Source organism: Dermacentor andersoni, chromosome 7 (assembly GCF_023375885.2).
Source record: "Dermacentor andersoni chromosome 7, qqDerAnde1_hic_scaffold, whole genome shotgun sequence".
NCBI lineage: Eukaryota > Metazoa > Arthropoda > Arachnida > Ixodida > Ixodidae > Dermacentor > Dermacentor andersoni.
In genome coordinates, this window is record NC_092820.1 from 174768060 (window position 1) to 174789295 (window position 21236).

The window sequence follows — 21236 nt, forward strand, 5'->3', positions numbered from 1 at the left end:
GTGAGTCCGAGTATAAGTGCTGCTGCGCATGACTGCTGTTGATTCTGATTTTGGGTGAATCTGGTTTGGCCTCATTTCGGTTACTGTGTGAATTATACAGTGTTCCCCAACTATCATGCACCAAGACTTAAAAAAAGAGCAATTGCATTACTCGAAGAAAACCTATAGTTGGGTACAGCCCTGCTGTACCCAACAGCCCTGCTGTACCCAACAGCCCTGCTGTACCGATCTATCCTGCCGGCCGGCCAGCCGGCCGGCAGGATAGATCGCCACAAACACTTTGGGAATTCCCTCGGACTAGGGGCGGCCGTCTTCTCCATCGGCGGGGTCACCGGCCGTCCGGCTCGTGATGTCAGTCTAGAGTGCTCGCCCATTGGTGGATGCTCGTGTGCATCTGCCTTGGAGGAGTAACTGCCCCTTTTTTCTAAAGTTGTGCCCAACTATAGTGCATACTGTTTCAAGTACAGTAGAGTAGCCACCAATAATTGTCTCGTTAGTGAGATTTAATTCGGTAATTTCAAAAAAATGATCTAACTCAAGAAGTATTGTCCTAATTTTCAAATTGTCAATGAAGCATTTGTAATGCCCCAAAATGACATCTAACTGCGGTGTTTTCAGCGGCGTACTAATTGCGCGCAATTTTTTCCGACTGGCAAAGAAACTTCACGAAGTATTAAATATACCACATGAGTGTGCTCCCACCTGCATCATAAAGCAGCGCCGTCAAATAAGCTGATTGAAAGCAACTGCATCGCCTGTCGGAAACCTGAAGAGACAGCAGATCGCCTTGTCAATGGCATGGAAGGAGCACCAACAGCAGGTTTCGCGGCTTCGCAGCCATTCCTTCCTCTCATTTCTACGTCACACTTAATATCCGTCTCTCAAGGCCAACTGGTCACACTGATAACAAAAGCTCCTAGATAATGCGGCTGAAGTGCCACTCTGACCATGCAGGAAATGAAAAGCAATGTAATAGGCATGGAATGTTTAAAAATCCCAGTTTGCTTGCACCGCATCGAAAGAGTGTGCACGAAGCTATATTTCACGCCAGAAACTTGCTTCAGACCAAAGCCAAATTAAAGTGACCGTCTTATTTTTTATGAAAGTGTATATGTGCTTCAAAAACAGGTTCGTGTCAAAAAATTAAAGAGAAATAAACAGACCGGGAAGCGATCAACATATAGAGAAAAGGCAAAACCAATGCGTTCAAGAAAGTAAATATACAACTTCTAAATGAGCCGAATTGGCAATCAGGATGTATGCACAAAAAAAAAAAAAAAAAAGAAACATTAGATTTCAGTGTCTCTTAATACCTATGAATTGGTGAGCTCCAGTGAACACCAGTCTAGAGGACGTGTTCGAAGAGGTCTCCTTTTGCAGCTATACAGTACTGTGTCCATTTTATCACATCTTGAGTGGCTTGCTTGATGACCAACGCTGGAAATCTGATGTCCGCCTCGATCATGTAAGCATGATCTTTCACATAACTCCAAAGAAAGAAATCACGTGGAGAGAGGTCAGGTGGCCTATCCGAGCAATTTACAGGCCCATGCTTTCCAGTCTATTGCGCATGAAAAGTCGCATCCAGGCAGTTTCGTGCTCGGTTGCTGCTGTGTGCGGGTGCCCCATCTTGCTGATACCACAAAAGTGGAAGATGTGACAGCGGTACTTCGCATAGAAAGTCATCCACTATTCCTTCAAGGATTTTGTTCATCTAACGCTGTCCAGTGAGTGTGTGATCAAAGAAGATGGGACTAATTGTAGCACCAGCGTAAATTCCGAACCACACAATGTGCGACCACTGGTACTGGTGCCTATTCTGCTTTATCCAGCGTAAATCGGAGTTCCCCTTATAGTGTGCATTATGCAAATTTACTTAGGCATTTCTGTGAAAATTGGCTTCATCAGTGCACATGATGTTGCTCAGAAAGTTCAGTGACTCGTCGGCTTTTGTGAGGACCCAACTCGAGAAATCTGGACGATTCTACAGTTTTCTGGAGGGGGCTTGGGCCCCGGTGCCTCCCTATAGTCGCCACCTATCGTTGCAATACTAGTATAAGCAGAATGCCTTTGATTCTCAGTCCTGTGTTCTAGCCACATTAGGGCCATCAATAATGATTTTTCAAAGGTACAGCAAAGAAAGCAACACAATAAAAAAAAACCTTACAAGGGTCGTATATATTGGTACACAAGCAGAATATTCAGAAAATGTGCTTATTTTAAAAGGCCAGCTGCATTTTATGTTCAGCAGTTTGGTAAATGAAGATCATGATGTGTTTGTGACCACTGACCTGTGATGTACACAGCTCCCTCACTAAAAAGTATTTCCAGAAACTTTCTTCATTTACTGCAGGTTCAGTCCAATGTTGCTGTAGGCACTCCCGACTACATATCTCCTGAAATCTTAAGGGTAAGTCTTGACATTGCTGTGTGTATTTGCATTCCTTGTAGCATGAGTAAGATGTTGTCTTACTTGGCTTTCTTCAGCCTTGCTGTGTGCTCGAGCGCTTGTTTACATTGCAGCAAAACACAGACAGCTCAGCCAGAAACATGCATTGGATTGCTGCTGCACGTCTCCGAAGTGGCAGCAAATTTTTTGCGGAGGTTTCTTCCAAACACATTTGCCAGACTAGCTGCCATACTGTTTTTCACTGTTTGCTTGTTGCTGCTGCTGTTTAGACCCCTTTCGCTTATTAACTATTATTTCAGCGTCTTGGAAATCATGCAGTACCCGCTGTGCTTGACTAATGCAGCACTCACACTCGCAATGCATTGACAGCTAGATCAGAACTTGTCTTCAATGCTAGGGCTAGCTAGAGACACAAGCACACCGTTCATTTGCTCGGCTGTGTGTAACCCTCCACGAAAAACAAATTTTTTTCTCTTTCCTTTCGCAACTTTCATTGCGGAACACTTCTTGTTTTCGTTTTCTCTTGCATTTGTTTTCCTTTTTTTTTTTGTCATACTACCATATCTGCCTTCACTTTGCTTGTTTGAAAATGTGTGTGCAGTATGCATTATGGACAGGTTCCTAATTGCCGACTTGTTAACTCACTACTCAGTATTCTTGGGAAGATAAGAAGGTGGGTGCAACTCTTCTGCTTGCCTTTCATTTTACTGCCTGCAGCCCCACTGCACCTCCGCATCTGTTGCCTCCTTGCGTGAATTTGTTCATCTGTGCTGGTGGATTGTGCACATTGCTTTATTTATTTATTCTCTTTTTTTGCCCCTTTGCCCATTTTTCTGTCTTGCTTGCTCATATGCCACTGAAATGCATTGTTTCTGATCTTGTACAGTTCTGGTAGTGCCCAGTAGTCTGCAGTAGAGTCGTTTATAACTACCTGACGTTTTCCATAAGTGCCGCTTTGCTTATTTCGGTGCCAAGAAGCAAATTAGGCAGGAGTGCCAACTCGCCTGATAAGGCTGTCCAACTTGGGTCCTGCTGATTCAAGCTTCATGGAATAACACATAGGTGGCATGGAAACTTATTACTAAACCAAGCAATAGCTGCATTGCATCGCACCTGTGCCCTCTTGCAGCACCAACATTATTATGAGCTCTCAGGGACAGGCACATACCCAGGCAGGGGGCAGGCCCCCCCTCCCCAAATTAAGAGGCATACCCCCCCCCCCCCCTTCCTCGCCCACGCCACCACTCCTCACACATTCTTAAAGCGTTGCCAAATGAATGTTCAGACTTGACAGCTGTCTGGCGGTCAACATTTTGCTGCTTTTTTCACTCCTTTTGTATGGCGGTACTTAATCGGCATCTCCTGGGGTGTTAAGACCAGTTTTCCCATTGATTTGGTACCCTCGCGATTAACTCGAGGTGCATTAAGTTGTCACCATCTATTCAACGGTCGTGCGCATCGCTGTTGCTTCGTTAGTTCAAGCTTCTTTGTTTAGACTGATCAAGGGACCAGGGAACGGATTTGGTTCATGGTCAGCTGGTCTGTATGCCCATGGAATGAGTTGCAGCCGGAGAAAACACCAATTGCGTTTAACTTTTCCTTTTGCTCCATTATTTCCTCGAGTCACGGCTCGCCGCAACGCTGGCAGATCCTCGGAACCATATGCCCACGATATGTGTTAGATAAGGAGGAAAATAAAATAATGCGAGACAGTGTCTATCATCAAACCCTGCAATAACCCTTAAACTCATAAGCAATATGACTGTCACTTGTTACCTCGTCTGGTTTTTCCCTAATTGTACAGCACGTTTTATGAAAAATTGGCAACTGGATACAAAGATCGCGAGGAATGGAAAAATTAAGCGATCTGCTAAGGGAGAGAGCGAAGCCAACAGCCAAACAGGAAGGAAAAGTGAAAGTTAACAAATTTAACCGTTGTTTGTGAAAATATTTAGGGATCAACATCTTTTTATTTAAAAGGCAAGTAGAGAAAACGCCGCCGGAAGTGGTGAACAATTCTGTGGGTTTTTAATGATGCTTCTGCAGTTATCATTCTAGCTGCCTGATGTAGCCACTTCTCTGCTGTGCTTATGTAGGTGTTCTTTTAACCTTCCGCGGTGGGCACAGTACGTCTAGAATCACAGCCTCCTGTGCTTTATGCAGTCGTATGGGACTGAAGGCAACACGTTGTTACGCAACTTCCCAAATAACAATACGAGTCGGTTGTGGCACTTGGTAGAGCAGTAAACGAGGGATCCAAAAAACTGATTGTTCCGCAAGTATATATTTCTCTATAATTCTTCCAGATCTAATTAAAAAAAAAAAACGCTACTATAGTCGGATACAAATTCAGTCTGCAGTGAAGCCCCCCCCCATCCACGCCCTCATAACCGCCACCCACTGTTTTTCCGCAAGGCTGCAAATAATTCGTACATCAAACTTGTCCTGTTACTCAAATAAGGCAGTAACCACAAAAACAAAATTATTGGTGCATAATTTTATACATTTCCTTGCCTATTATAGCGGAATTGCAAAAGCCTAATTCTTTATTGAACTGTAATAATATGCTTGCTTCGCTGCAGCTATCTATTGCCAAGTTTCACTTTTAAGTTGTATTGTAATATAGTAATCCTTATTTTACACTTTCGCTTGTTTACTTGTTCTTGGGAGTGTTCTTCCTGTACCTCTTTTCTGCACGAATCCATTTGACGTGGTTTCTTGTTTTCAACTAAAGGAGAGGTGTATCTCACAGGCGTACCTGTGAAATACACCTTATTTCATTTCTCTTTTGTGGCTTTATGCATCTTTATGGTGAATGGTAGGCATTATTCACATTTATGTTAGTACCCCTCTCGCTCCCTCCCCCCCCCCGAAAAAAGAATTGTGGGTACGTGCCTGCTCGGGGAAGAAATTTGCCCATCATGCTTTTTTCCAGCTGCAGCTAACAGGGTGATGAACTTCAATTACATGTGTTTCAAGTGACTACCGTTCAGTATCTTAATATCAAGGTGGTCTGACTGGTTGATGGACACCATTCCTTATTATGCGGAAGTGATTTTCCCTGATAGCTCTGTCTGTATGGCAGTGCACACATTGCAATAACAGCTAGCTGTTAAGCAATGCTAAGCTAAGTATGTTACAAATGTATATAGAAGAGAGGAGGTAAGCAAGGTGTAGTTTTGGGCGATTTGGTTCCTCATTATGATGGCTAGCATGTGACGCAGGACAAAGTAGGCAGCGCTTGTTTACACCACCTTGTCTCCTTCATCTTGTGTCAAACGCTAGTGATCATAATGAAGAGGAGACCAGCGATTAGAAGGCAGCCCTGCAGAAAGCTGGGCAGGGCATGACACTGGGACATTCGTTACTCCTGTGAAGTGCATTGCAAGTTAGGCACATCAGCACTCCCATCTATCTTCCTCCGTGTTCTGGGCTAACCATTTTAGTGTACAGTATTCCAATATTCAATATTTTTTTTTGTTCCGATGTGCTCAACTATCACAGAGAGATGAAATCCAGACAGTGAAATCCATTGTGAAACACTTTATGTGGAGGAGGCCCTTGGTTGTCTTAATCTGTGGCTATTGGTACTTTTGTGGGAGCTATTAATATCCTAATATCTTGAACTTCATCTGTTCAGCATTCATATGATCGGCAATTTCTTCGGCATGTCATTTTTTCATATTTTCAAGCTCAACAATGGCTAGAGCAAGCATATTTTATGTTCTTTTTGCTCTCAAACACTGCAAATACCACCAAGTCCCCCCTTGCCCTTTTGTATTGTCACCTTTAACTACTGCATCAGCACTTGAAGATGAGTTATCACAGCCTGATCACTATTTCAGTCCTGCCTTTACTGTTATCCATGTTGTTCACATTGCTTGCTCCTAACCTTCTGCTTATTCAAACGTCCTGCACCTGTTTACCCTCCCATGCACATAACCCATTTATGTGTATGTTACACATATATGTATGTTTCAGTCTTATGCACCGAAGTAGAGTGGAGTCTTTGCTGGTTACATGCTCTGAGACAAATGACAGAAGCTGAGAACTATATGTACCTGTGATGCACTATTGTGCTGCTTGTGTACTACTGTATGACAAACATGGAAAATTAGACATGGCTGAATTCAGTACTTCTTATAAGCTTGGTAATGCTTGCTTTTCCTCGAATGTGCCTTACATGCTGGCATTTGGGTGCTGAATCCTGCCCGACTGTTCTTTGCATGCTTTACAATTTCAGAACCAGCATGGAAATGCTTCACCCACATGTCACCATGAAACACGTTCGCAAAGTAGATTGTAAGCTTTTGATGCTTTGTTTGATAGCCAGAGTAAGAGCTTGTTAGCTAATGGGCCAAGTTCAGGGTAATGTTGTAGGCATTCACTGTCAGTAGCTTTGCTTTTATGTTAGTCTGGTGGCTGGCAAAAACAGAGTATGAGAATCGATATAACACTTGTAGGAACTTGTAGAATGAGCATTAATGGAGGAACTCTTGACTAGAAAAATTACAGAGATGCAGATTTAGTTGCATGATAGCAATGTGCAGATGCGTACTGGTAGCATTGTACACTTCTGTGCGACTCCTTTCTCTTGACAGTACCAGATTTCTCATGAAGTGTTCATCCCCGTCCGTTTTTTCACTGCTATTAATGCATGCTCTATTCCATGCTTCTTAGTAACAGAGTTCCTATATTTCTGTCGATTGTTGGTTGTGGCTGTGTTTGTTGACTCTTCAATGTTCATGCTTGCATCTTCATTGTTTTGATGGCAGGCTATGGAAGACGGGCAGGGCAGGTACGGCCCAGAGTGTGACTGGTGGTCCCTGGGGGTGTGCATGTACGAGATGCTTTACGGCGAGACCCCATTTTATGCTGAGAGTCTCGTCGAAACCTACGGCAAGATCATGAATCACAAGGTAGGTGTTGCAGAGAGCGTTACTGCATTAGCGTGATGAGGTCAAGCATCTGCTGCATAAGGTATTTGCGTAAACATTGATCACTAGCATTGGTCGCTTAATTATGCATATCTGTCTCTTAACTGGTTTAAAAAAGACAAGGAAAAGGAGGTGCATAATGCCCGTTGAGCCTGATTATCTATTTTCTTGCTATCAACATCGCAGGATCAGTGTCATGGGTAGCATCACATGCTAAACATCACAAGTTTTTCATCACAGGGACAAGTACTTGCCTCAGGCAAAGCCTACTACATAAACCCTTAGCATTGGTGACGTAATTATGTGCACCTAACTCTAAACAGCCTCAAAAATGAGAAGGAAAAGGAGCTGCACATGCTTGTTAGGTTTGAATAACCACTGTCTTTCACTCAGCATCACAACATCTACGTTATATCACTAGTGTCAAATATTTTTACCGCAGCCAAGGTACACTGTGTAAGCCTTAGCATTCTTGACATCATTGTGTGCACCTTAAAGAGCTTTAAGAAAGAAAAGGAAAAGGAGTTGAGTAATGTCTCTTAGCCTTGATTAATGGCTTTATTGCAGTCAGCACCACACAGTGGCATAGCCAGAAATTTCGTTCGGGGGTGGGGCTCACGTTGCAGCTTGGCCTCCTCCATACAGAATGTGTCGAGAGATCAAATACATTAATAATAACTGCATTGTCATTGCCAAAAATGATGCAAATGAATTCTTGAATGCTACGCACTGTCAAGACAAGTAAAATGTGTATTCTTTCATAAAACACCATACTAGTATGTCCCAAAAATTGTGCCCGAAATAACTGATATCAGTGCTTCCATGTTTTCTGTCTATTTAATGAATATAGAAAGTATCACACGAACTTTAGAACTATATCAGTTTGAAACTAGCAAAGCAATGCATGCCGCTAATATGAAAAATGTAAAGGTCATGAAATGAACAAGTTAAGGACAAATATTTTAAGGAAACTTTCTTAACCTCCCTGCCTTTCTCTCATTCGCATCTCTCTCTGTCATTCAAGAACATTGTTCACATTTTTGTACATATGCAACGACCAGAGAAAAATCTCAATGACGCTGTCCTTTGTTACATTGTAATGCGCAGGAGCAACTGTCACCGGTCGTGTATTGTGAGTAATTGCACCGAAATTACAGTCGCAACAAAGAGCACATAAAAAAAGCAGGAGTTCTGCAAAATATACGAAGGCAAGTCAAATGAAAGTGAGCCAATGCAAATATATGACAAACGGGGTACTTTATAAAAAAGTAATCTCCATGAGCATTTAGACATTTGTCCCACTGACTAACGAGTCGTCTGATTCCCTTCTGATAAAACTCCTTGGGTTGCAGCTTCAAAAAGTCTGTAACTGACTCTTTCATGTCATCGTCTGACACGAATCTGGTTCCCTTAAGCTGCTTTTTCAAATGCACCAAAATATGGAAGTTGAAGGCGACAGGTCTGGGCTGTATGGCGGATGGTACAGCGTTTCCCACTTGAACTTTGCCAGTTTTGTACTAACCACATCAGCGACATGGGGACGGGCATTGTTGTGAAGCAAGATGACCCCATTCCTCAATTTTCCATGTCGTTTGTTCTTGATTGCGACATGCAGCCAATCCGACGTTTCACAATATCGGAAACGATTGATAGTCTCTCCAGGTTTAGCAAATTCAATCAATAATGGCCCCTGTCTATCAAAAAAGAAAGAAAAGTCAACAACATCTTTCCGGCAGAAATGGCGGCCTTTGCTTTCCTTGGGGTGGTGAATTCAAATGTTTCCACTGTAAGCTTTGCTGTCGTGTTTCAGGCTCATAGTGGCGGCACCATGATTGATGCCTGGTCACAATTGCAGACAAAAAGTCGTCACGCTCATTGTGATATCTCGGATTAGATGAGTCAAGGCATCTGGCGGTGGTTCAAAATCTTGGGCATCCACAGTGGCGTAGCTAGGTCGTCTGGCACCCAGGGCCCATAGGTCTTCTGTCACCCCCCCCCCACGGGTGTAGCCGGCGGAAAGAGGGGTGTCTTCAGATGTCGGGTACATGTGCCGGTCTACGTGAGAGATAACTGTTAAGGCACTTAATCTCTTCCTTATGTAAAGTAATCGAAGGCTGACTCACGCATGCACTTCCACCATTATAGATATGCCATGCCTCTACCATAAGACGCGTATCTTCATTCTTGTGCATGTACATGATCGCGCATTCATCTAACACTGGCGTGCAGTTACAATCTTGGCAATGTAGGGAAAGATTAGATGGCGATCCACCGGTTAACGACCTTTTATGTTCCATTAGCCTCTTATTGATACTTCTCCCTGTTTGCCCTACGTAGAACTGGCCACAGCTAAAGGGAACTTTATAAACCACACCCATACGACAGTCAGTAAAACTGTTTTTTTTTTTTTTTGTGCTTCATAGGACAAATATCTGTTCTCCGCCTCTGCGGCTAGTACAGCTTTTCATTTGAAAGCGGCACCGTAGTGGCTTCCTCTGTTTGGTTCCATTACGATAATGCCACGTTATGGGCTACGCTGCATGCCGTTATAACCAACATATTGTATGAAACTGTGTGAAAATAGAGCTTTAGATTAGGGGATGCAAGTACGCAAGACCTGGGGGCCATGGTACTGCACATGCGCAGACCCCTACGTCTGGTTGTGCGCATGTGCAGTACCGCCACCCCTAGTTCTTGTGTACGCAAGTCGCTTGTGACCCCTAACCTAAAACCCTCTAATAGCGACGTCATTCACAGCCTCGCTCGTGTACTTCAGTTGACTACTGGCATGCCTAATAGCGGCTGTGATACTGACTTTTCTAGATGGCGCCAGCTATGCACCATATTTGTCATTTTCAATTACAAACTGGTGCATTTTTTAAAATCCTCGAATCTAAGCGGACCCTAGAGTTTGGTATACAATTATTAAAAAAAAAGAAACTATCAGCCTAGATTCGAATAAATACGGTATAAATGCCCCCCCCCCCCCCCTCCTAACAGAGATGTAAAAGCATTTGTTGGAATGAAGGATCGCTCTTTCCCACCTGTAGTGTCCTGCATCCACTTTATTTCCCCGTCAGTCCGCTCGGGATGTTTAGTCATTGTGCCTACTCCTAGCTAGCCATAGCTGCACACTTATGAAATTTGATGCCATAGTGGGAGATATATATGAGTAAATTGATGGTCACACTTTTCTATTTTGTTTGTTTTCAGAACTGCTTTGATTTTCCGGATGACCCTGGCTGCAATATTTCGGAAGACGCCAAGGACCTTATGAGGCGGTTGATCTGTAGTGCTGACTCTCGACTTGGGCAGAATGGACTGCAGGACTTCAAGAGCCATTCGTGGTTCAGCAGTGTTGACTGGGACCACATACGAGAGAGTATGTTACATTGTCATGAATATTATTTGGACTTCTCCATTGACAGCATTGCATTCAACCACACAGCTTTAAAAAGAAGTACATGGGACCAGTGCAAGTGCATAGAATGTGTATTTCTGTGTTGCCTTTGTTCAACACTTGTGTGCATGTAGGAGCTGCAAGAAAAAAATGTGGGGACGGCGCCTAGGTACTGCAGAGGAGGACACGGTTTGCTGCGTTCGTTCCTAGCTAATGGCAATGCGCTCTAGGCAGGAACTGGCCCTTAACTTCCTTTCAAACGGGATCACAGCAGCTGGTACAGGGTCCATAATTGGGAAGCATACAATGAAATAAATTAACTGTAACAATGTAGCATTATTCATTGGTCAGCGGCTGCTAACAGCATCTACCTAAGTCCCCACACCCGCGCTTTGTGCAGGGTCACTTTGCTCCCCTTGCCAGGAACCCTATGTATGAGGCCGGCTGGTGAAGCATAGGCAAAGAACAACTACTGGAGGTGTGAAACGGGGAAATAATATAATAATGCAGATTGAAAAGAAAAAGGGGGGGAAAAGGAAAGAAAAACTCCATCAAACGGTTATTCGAACTAAAGACCTTTAACTCACGAACGCAATACTCTGACCGCTCGTGACTGAATACTCTGAGCGTTTGTCTTTCGTTTGCTACGCCACGAAAGGCGAACGGAGTGACGGCTTATTACAGAGTAATTATCAGCAATTGCGTTATGCAGCTCAACTAGGGATAAACGGGCCTAAATGTGTCCTCCTCCATAGTACCTAGGCCCAGTCCCCACATATTTCTTGGCAACTCATGCTTGCGCACGTGAGTCAGGAAAGTGCAAAGTAGTATGTCTCGCATGTCTGCTCTGTTGAAGGAACAGAAATACACGCATAAAACAGCATTCAAATCTTTGTAAACCACCATTATCAGCTCAAAGCAAAGTTCCGAAAGTGCTATTGCATGGTATTTTCAATCACTACTGCTCCCTGTTTGAGTGCTGCATGGCTTCACAAACTGCTTTGATGTGGAGCCACACCTGAAGGCAAAATTTACGGCAGATTGTACACCAGTGTACAACTGAATGTATTAACTACTTCGTTTGGGCTATGAGCGTGAAAATGCAGTAATTCGTGTTCTAACACAGTGCCAGAATTAGTAAACTGAGAAATGTGAAATAATGTGTTAGATGTGTTTGCACAGGGATGACATTATTCATCTCCACTTTGTGCTACTAAAGAATAAAGGTCTCATGGCAGAACACATTGTTTATTTGTGGCATGCTGTAACTGCTGATTGTTTTGCATTCAAGCTTTTTCATGTTGTATATGGTGGCTCAGCATATTCCTTCATGCTCCACAAAGAAGGATAATTCACCACCTTGTGGCATGAACTAATTGTCGTCACTCCTTTGTTTCATTTTCTGTGGTTTTATGCATTACTGGCATGAGCGACCACTAACTACTTTGAGCCTTTAGCATGGTAGACAGTGTCAGAATTGACTGCAAGCGGGCGGTAGTGAACGCAACTACAAAAATAATATAGCAAAGAAATATGCAGTAGCATACGGTAAGCCATCTATGGCCATGTGAATGAAATGATATTGCATTGGTTTGAGTGGATCATTAAAGGAGTCGAGGAAGCACTGAGGAATTATTGGGGAAACATGCAGTGAAACTAAAACTTTGAAGCGGAGCAACGGAGTTTCACAAGCTTTTCCAACAGTGTACTGGACACTTGTAAAGCAATTTGTGCAAGTTTAAACAAGAATTTTTGGGAAATAAGTCACGATATGCAGTTTGACAGCATTAAGTAGCAGCAACAGAGAGTCAACAGTGCTGTGCATTATTTTGTGAAGAAAACACAATTTAAGTTCTCTTGTCTTGAAGAGAGTGCGTACAGCATTAAGGGGGGATGTGGGACATAGACCAAAAATTTTTAAATCTTTATTTTTCGACGTATAGTGCTCAAAACTTGTACATATGTGTAATGCTATGTGCTTATTTAGAATATAAGGTCTATTTTTGTTTATCTCATTTATCTCCTTTGATTCGAATTTGATTATGCAAGATTCTTTTAATTATGTTCTGCAAAGATTTTCAGAACATCTGTTCTTTAGATTTCGCTAAATAGGGTATCAATGGTTTCTGTATGAGTCGAAAAGAAATGCAATAAGACCAACCTTGATGCTCTGGCTTACCTGGAACAGGAGTGGCAAGGTGTTGAACTTGAAACTTGAAAAGTGTTTTTCTGGCAACTAACTTTGAAGTCTCGCAACTCTTGTTCTAGGTAAGGCAGAGCAATAAAATTGGTCCTTTTGCATTCCTTGAATCACACAGAAGGCATTGGTACCTTGTTTAACGAAATTTCAGGAACAGATATTTTGCAAATCGTTGCAAAAAAATATTTAAACCAAGGTTGCATAAAATTAGAACCAGAGGAGATAAGCAAGAATGGACTGCATGTTCAAAATATGCACATAACATTGCATATATGTACAAGTTTTCAGCACCATATCTCAAAGAATAATTTTTTTATAAGACCCACCTCCCCCTTTAAGGTCAACTGTGGGACTCCTTCTGTATCAGTGTGCAACTTAATTAACGAACCCCAACTGTGGCTGCAGGTCGGGCACCCTACATTCCGGAGGTCAGCAGTCCTACGGACACCTCCAACTTCGATGTGGATGACGCTGACCTCAAGCAACCAGTGAGGATGTTTATCATCTCCCATTGTTTAGAGCAAATTAGACTACATCTATTTTTCAATTCACCATTTTGTGTAGCACCAAGTCTGCATTTATATGTTTCTATGGTTAGATACTGTATAGACTCATGTTATAGTCACGCCTTCATTATTGAGATCTTGTACTAGAAATAAAGATGTGGCTACTACGTAAATATGAAGGCAAAGTTTTCTCTCTTTGTTTAACCTTTAACTCTCAAGTTCTTTTCTTGAAAAGTCACAAAATTTTTCACATAATGCTTTTTGTTAAGTTGCCATTTTTTTGCTAGCAATGTTCTAATTAAAATAACCCACTCGAACCCATTTATAACAATTGTGATTCTTACAGATAAATTGGCCTTTACATCAGCATTTCATTCTAGGTGGAGTTAACCTTCAAAACAAGCAAATTTAATGACACTAAGGCTGCCGTCGGCAGGTACGATTCGGCACCACTTTGTCAGGAAATTGGATTTTCAGTATCTTCATTCTTGATCTTTGCATCTTTCCACTCCATGAGACAAATGTTTGCTAAACAGCGATAAAAAATAAATAAGTAAAAAGAAAAGAAAGAAAGAAAAGAAGCCTTGTACATGCATAACGTCATTTAAAAAAAAACAATGTCCACCGTTGCACCTTTGAAACCAGCACCTAATTCTGATCACCTGCCATTTCGTGTCCTTAAGAGTTCGTGATATATTCTACTATTGATGGGACTTGATTGAGCTCTGGATAGGAGAGCAAAGTGTTCTAGTTGGCTAGAAGCACTAAGCACTAAGCCGCCGTATATTGCGAATGTCTGGACACTATGGCTACGTATCAGCCCCACAATGTTGAATGTGCTTAGAGGCTTTAAGTTACATTTCCTGTGTTGCTTGGGCTGAAAAAAGTACAAAGCTCAAACAGTACATCATCGTGAGCCATTCTCAGCAACCAGCAACGACGTAAATGAAGTGTTGCCGAACCATTATCTTCTGATAACAGCATAGTAACCACCAACCCTCTGTATTGCCTGCCCCCGGAGACGCCTGGAAAGCAAGTGACAGTCCTTGTGGCTTTCAAAAGCCGCGCTTTGTGCTCACTCACTCGTCTCAAAGCTTGTATTTTTCTCGTGATTGGACTGGAGTAGGAGCGTGCGCTGTTGCACACGCAGTTTGGCTGTGCATTCAGGCTTCGGAACTTTAAGGTGCCATGATGTTACAACGAACACTTCGGGGCAAACCTTGAATTGTTTGTTGTAACAGTACAGCACTTTGAAAAAACATTCATTGTATGTGGACACAGTTTAATTAGGTAGTCACGAAAATAATAGATGCACAGAAAGTTGGTCATTGTAACTGATGCATAGTTATATCTGGGATCATTATAAGTGTATTCGATTGTATTAATCATATAGTTTATTCCTTGTGTTCAGTAAAAAAATTTAGTAAGTTGTCAGAATAGAGTTTTTTGTCAAAGTGCATACAGTTGAACCTCGATATATCAAAGTTGGTAAAATCAGCAATTTGCTTCGTTATGTCGAAATTTTGTTGTATTGAAATTCAATGTGTTATGCAAACAAGTACAGCGCCGATGGATTTTTCTTGCTCGGAAAGGGGCCGCAGAATTTTCTGAATTATCAGGCAATCGAAAAAAGCAAATTTGAATGAGAAAACAATTCATTTTTATGAATTTGGGTGCCGGCGATGAATGATATGGTTTCATGCCACGTCGACAATATCTTCACATAGGCGGTACGAATTAAGCGACGCCAGCCATGCTTTCGCGTGCACCCCGCCCCCACGGCTGATAGCATCGCTCGCACTGGGACGATGCTATCATGAAAGTGCCGGCAGCAGGGAGCGAATGCTTCGCCTGCGTCTTGCTCCAACGGGTTGCCTAAACTGTACGCAACCTTCAATGCTAAACACACAGGAAGACAGCTTACATGATGCCGCGCCGTCTTGGCACGCCAACTCTTTGCACACGCGGCAGATGTACCTCTAAAGCAAGATGCATGCATGCGTATGCACTCAGCCGTGCTTACAGCCATGTGCTGCCATGGCTGAAAAGTGTGCCAGAAATCGCTACGCGTGCCAAGTTAATCGTCCCCCCGTCCCCTTGCCCCTCGCGTGCGCTTGATCACATTACCGTGAGCTCGCACCCCTTCCCCTCTTTCCCTTTGCTTGCATGAAGGAGGCAGCACTCGTGTGCGTGAAGCCACCATATTTCTCTCTCTCGCACACTTTCGCTCGCACTTAAAGTACAAAGTGCGCGGGGCGCAGGGCGCTCTTGTCGCGCCTTGCTTGCGCGATTTGAGAGGTGCTTTTGCAAGCAGCCACTTGTAATTCAATAATTTTACCATCTGCGGCTGTCTACGGAAGTTTACACTTATCGTCTCGGCATTCCTTTGCTGCAGAAGCAAAATTTCGTCATATTGAAATTGCATACACACTTCATTATATTGAGGTTCTAATTACATGATGTTCTGTGGACAAGAAGTTATGAAAAGTTAAATACTTTTTTACATCAAGAATTTCGTTACCTTGAAGTTTGTTATATTGAGTTTTAACTGTACAGTTAAACCTGGATATAACGAAGTTGACAAAAGCTCGCAATTTTTCGTTACATGCAGGTTTTCGTTACATGCAGGTTTCGCGTGAAGGCTCGTATGAATGATGCAGAAACGAAACCAAATAGCTCAATATATCCGTGAAGGTGAACTCACCCTTCAATCATTTATTTTACACTAAAAAACTGCGTAATTTCCGCTTGCTTCTTCGGCACGAGTGTAGGCACAACACGCCGCTCCAAAGAGGCTAAATCGTGTAGAGCTCCTTCATCGTCGAGCGAGCCGACGAAACGGCGCATAACGTCCATTGCGTTCATCACCTCCTTTGCAGTAGGCACGTCACACGGATCTGCCTCACAAGCACCATCATCACCGCCATCCGGATTTTGCACGCTTTCAGCTACTGCTGCATCAGACATTTCTTCTGTAGTCACGGCGGCGTTGTCGGCAAACAAAAAGTCAGTCAGTTCAACGTCGTCGGGTACACCACCGTTAGTACATAGCTCGTTCCACGCTTCGGCCACATTGGACGGAGTAGAAAGGTCTTCCTCCTCCTCGTCGGCACCAGCCCGTGCGTTTTTGGCTATTCCGGCCTTTAAAAAGCAATTCGCGATAACTTCTGCCCTGACCTCTTGCCAGGAGGCAGCAAGCATCTCGACTGCTTGATAAATGTCGATCTTCATCTCCCGTTCCAGACGGATGTCGAGAAGTATTTTCAGGATTAGTCGGCGCCGGTAACAGCATTTAAAACTGTTAATGACCCCTTTGTCCAGGGGTTGTATTAGGGACGTGCAGTTGGCCGGGAAGTAATGCAGTTCGATGTTCGACAGCTGCAGGCCCTCGACGTGGTGCGCCGAGCAATTGTCCAGCAGTGGGCAAACTTGACGGCCTTGCCGCTTGACGTCCTGGTTAAATTCCTTTAACCACTCAGAAAATATTGGCCGAGTCATCCACGCTTTGGAATTCGCCACATACTTCACGGGCATACGCTTCGTTCCCTTAAAACACCTGAGACGGGCACTTTTGCCGACAACTAGCGGGACTCGCTTGTCTGTGCCGTCGAGGTTAGCACACAGCAGAATCGTTATGCGGAGCTTGCTCTGCTTTCCACCGCGGTAGTCATCGCCTTTTAACGCTAGCGTGCGGCCCGGAAGCATTTGATAAAATAGAGCTGTCTCGTCGGCATTGTAGACATCAGCCGCCTCGAAGCGACTCAGGATTCCAGGCAGCTTGTCAGCCACCCACGAAGCAGCAGCATCGCTGTCTGCGGAGGCAGATTCGCCGCTGATTACTCTTCCGACGACACCGTGCCGGCTCTTAAATCCCTGCAGCCACCCGTTGCTTGCCTTGAAATCGTCATGACCCAAGATACACGCAAAATCCTTTGCCTTCTGTTGCAAGATCGCGCCGCTTATGGGTACATTTCTGGCTCGCGTGTCCAAAAACCACGTGAACACTGCCTTGTCCACATCAGTGTATGTGGACAGCTTCAGTCTTTTTTTCTTCGAGCTTGTTCCCGACTCCACTGCGTTTCTGATGCTGTGTTCCGCACTCAAAATCGTTGATAGTGTGCTCGCTGGAATGCTGAAACGGGTGGCAACGTCCTTCTTCTTCTCGCCCGCGGAGACTGCATTTAAAATTGCGAGTTTGTCTTCAAAAGACAGAACTTTTCGTTTTCTGGCAGTAGAACTCATCACGACCAACCGACGACGCAGTTAGAAGCGGAGACGCACGACTACACGCCGACAGGCAGGCCTAGCACCTCCAAAACAAGTCGGACAAACCGGTACCAGAGCACAGTTGACACACGCACACGTGCAGAACGCAGGACAACACTCAAGATGGCGAATGCAACGCACCCATAGAGAAAGAAAAAAAAGTGACGGATATCGTTCGTCATCGTCCCTCCCCCTCTCCCTTCCGGCGCCTTGGCAATGAAAGAACCGGCTATCAGCGTTGCTTTTCAAGTGAATTCTTACACATAAGTGTGTATAAGCCGTTGAAACAAATGAAAATCACAAAATAAGAATGCTTGTCCTCAAATCCATACGAAACAAAATAATTCTGCAAGAAAAATCAGCTGCCGATACCAATGCCACCTGGTGCCACGCTAGACAAGCAAAGCCTGAAAAGACTGCTACGTTAGGCACGGAGCGGCGCTAGTTGCCGCCATCATCATCATCATCGCTAACTTTGCTCGGTCGCGGCAATCCCTGGCGTGCGCGTAGCTGCTGGCTCCTTACAGCATTAATATTCAATAATCTAGAGCATTTCTTCGGCCGAATTTTCCTTAAAAGTGCTAAAAGTAATGACTGATCAGCTTTGGGAGTTCGTTACATCAAGGCTAACCGCCGCAACGCGTTCGTTACATCAAGGTCGAAAATACATGGGCTTCAATGGGGGCAGCGTTGGGGAATTCAAAAACTTCGTTAAATCCAGGAATTCGTTACATATAGGTTCGTTACATCCAGGTTTAACTGTATAAGCCTGCAATACAATTCTCTGCACAATGACAGTGAAACAAATGTAGACTGCCTTGCGCACTAATGCATATTATTTGTAGTCTACATTTGTTTCACTGTCATTGTGTAGACAATGAGTTGACATGCATGACTCTTTACAGCATAACACAGCGAAGTGAACCGTGAATTAGTAGTACACATCTTTGACAGTATTGGTGCCAACCAGCAAAACAAGCACATCTTGAGGTTCAGAATGAAAAGCTTCAGCTAAAGATGAAAGGAGTGTTCTTTCAAACTTCCCAGAATGTTGTAGCATGAACTCATTTATTCATTTTGATTTCATCATACAAGTAGCTTGCTTTGCTTATGATTCTTAACTCTTTGTGTTCATACATCAGGCCTTTCCCTAAGCTTGAATACAGTAGACATCCGTTCATTAAATTTTTCGGTTAATTTGATCCTAATCAAAGGTCCACGCCAGCACCCCTGCATTTCTGTGAGCCCAAACGTTCTAACTTGACCAGTCAGCATGCTTGCACTTGATCCCCAATGGTGACCCCAATTGCGACCTCTTTAGTGGCAGTGTCTGCCTCGACAGAGCTTAGGGAGCAGTGAGTGTATTGAAAACACATTATCTCCCGCCAAAAATGCCTATTTCCATCCTACCGTAGGAGGATTTTTAAGCAATAACTGTAGCTCGCATTGTCTGATTACACTATTTACCTGTTCGTAATATGCCCATTTTTCTTTCTTTTGTTCAAGAAAATTGCCTGCATGGTACAACCGGACACGAAACCAAAACTGAGTTTGTGGCATTCATATGCTTTACCACATAACGTGGATGTGTTATGCGCCAACAGATGGGCACATGCTCTTGCGTGCATTGGTGTTTTTCTTTGGGTTTATTACGGCAATTTACGGGAACTCCTTTATTGTTGATATGTAATTGCATTTCATAGCGCATGTATGTGAGGGAAACACTTCTTCAGCAGCACACTTGAAGGATTTCGTATGTATTTTTCATTCCTGAAGCTATAGAAAGGATGGTGCCATTTTTTTACATGTGCCATTTTACGTAGAAGATTAACATCAGTTTAGTCAATACAAAGATGATCTTAAGGCCAAAGAGGAATATATTTTGCATTCAGAGATCCAGCAAGAGTTCTCTGTTGCAAGCACTGAAGAAAGCAATTATGATTACTCAAGAGAAAATGGTTTATGTTGTGATCACCTAAAACATGATGCTAACGGGAAACTGGCACACTGCACAAGTGCCTGAAGAACAAAGTTTATGGAGCTTTGGGAAATTTCCAGAGGGAAGTTTTCAGAGTAAATTGCCTGCTGGCCGGCTGTTCACATACGAGTGCTGTTTCTGTGCAGCATCCAAGAAGTGTGAAAGTTTCTGACCAGATGACAGTGAAGTGGTTGATGCTTGTGATGACCGCAAAGTCTTAGCGCTTGCCCACTTACCAGCTTCTTGCAGATAAGCGGTAGATTACCAGACTGGTACAAGATTCTAAATAGTGTTCCAGTTTAATGAACAGAATGTGTTCTTCTCTTTCCTCTTCTTCTTTTTCCTCTAGTATTTCCCTGTAATGCCGTTCGGTCTCAGTCATGGAAGTGTGTTCAGTCGATTCGGTCGAAGGCTGGTAAGGTGATTCCTTGTGGGCCTGACGAATACAGACTTACTTTCTGTCTGCCACCTGCAACTGTAACATTTTAATAGTGAGAGTGATTTGCTTTTACCATTCTGACACGTCGCTAACATATTGAACCCCTTAAATGTTTTATTATTTTGGCCAAAAGTGACCTTATTTCGCTTTTTTTATTTTATGGCTTATTTTCAAAATTCATTCCATAGAAAACCTTTCTAAAGCTTTCTAAAGGAAAAATGTTTTATTTTACTATTCTAAAAAGCAAAGTTCTTTACCGAAGAAAGCTTTTTGTCCATTCTAGCATTTCTAAGGCAGGTCACGAATTATGTGGAACTTCATGAAGCATGGAACAGTGCACAAAGCTTTGCCACAGGGCTCGCCGCAGATCTGCCGAATGGCACAAAAAATGTGCAATTCCAAAAATCCAGCCTTTGAGCACTGACAAAGTGCTGTCACCTGTGTAGCAGAAAACAAAGATAGTAACAAATGCGCTCTTCCAGCACTGACAAAATGGCTGCCACCCGTGTTGTCGAACATGAAGACTGAATCAATGCAGCCTTCAAAGTGCTGAAAAAGTGCTGCCATCTATATAGCAGAAAATAATGATTGCAACAAAAGCGCCCTTCCAGCGCCAACGAAATGGCTGCCACCTTTGTTGTAGTACATGAAGACTGAATAAATGCAGCCTTCAAAGCGCTGAAAAAGTGCTGACATCTATGTAGTAAAACAAAAAAAGAGTGAAATAACCATGAATTACAAGCGCTGGCACTGCAGTCGTCTATATAGCAAAAGAGAAACTAAGTGGACGTGCTGGGTTTGTCCAAATCACTTTGCGAATATTGCTGTTGACGAGCCGAGCTCATCCAAAACAAGGTTAACCAGGATCGTGTTGACAAGCTGAGCTCGTTCAAAACACTTAAGGGGTTAACAGAAGACTACTTCATTTTACTAACTATATAACAAGCCTGCACTTGAATTTTGGGTGAGGTAGTTTTTTCATCTTACTGGCCTAAGCAAAGAAAACAGGTTTGTGTTCTGCATTGATACAGTTTCCTTGTTCAGATATTTATAAATGTCTAGTGAAGAAAGCAGTGCATCATTTGGTTGAATTCTTGAGG

The 21236-nt window shown here is 43.2% G+C and overlaps 1 protein-coding gene across 8 annotated transcripts in view; it reads left to right on the forward strand.

Annotated features, from left to right (window-relative positions):
- The window catches only part of gek (serine/threonine-protein kinase gek), a 336626-nt gene that overhangs the window by 162837 nt on the left and 152553 nt on the right, over positions 1–21236 (forward strand). For 5 of the 8 annotated variants that reach the window (XM_055071676.1, XM_055071677.1, XM_055071678.1 and 2 more), the window contains exons 6-10: positions 2354–2410; positions 7186–7329; positions 10561–10729; positions 13353–13435; positions 20047–20112. In XM_055071676.1, coding sequence (XP_054927651.1) covers positions 2354–2410; positions 7186–7329; positions 10561–10729; positions 13353–13435; positions 20047–20112 — 519 coding nt within the window. The remainder of the gene's footprint in view (positions 1–2353; positions 2411–7185; positions 7330–10560; positions 10730–13352; positions 13436–20046; positions 20113–21236) is intronic. The other 3 variants (XM_055071679.1, XM_055071680.1, XM_050180174.3) reach the window with 1 other exon arrangement.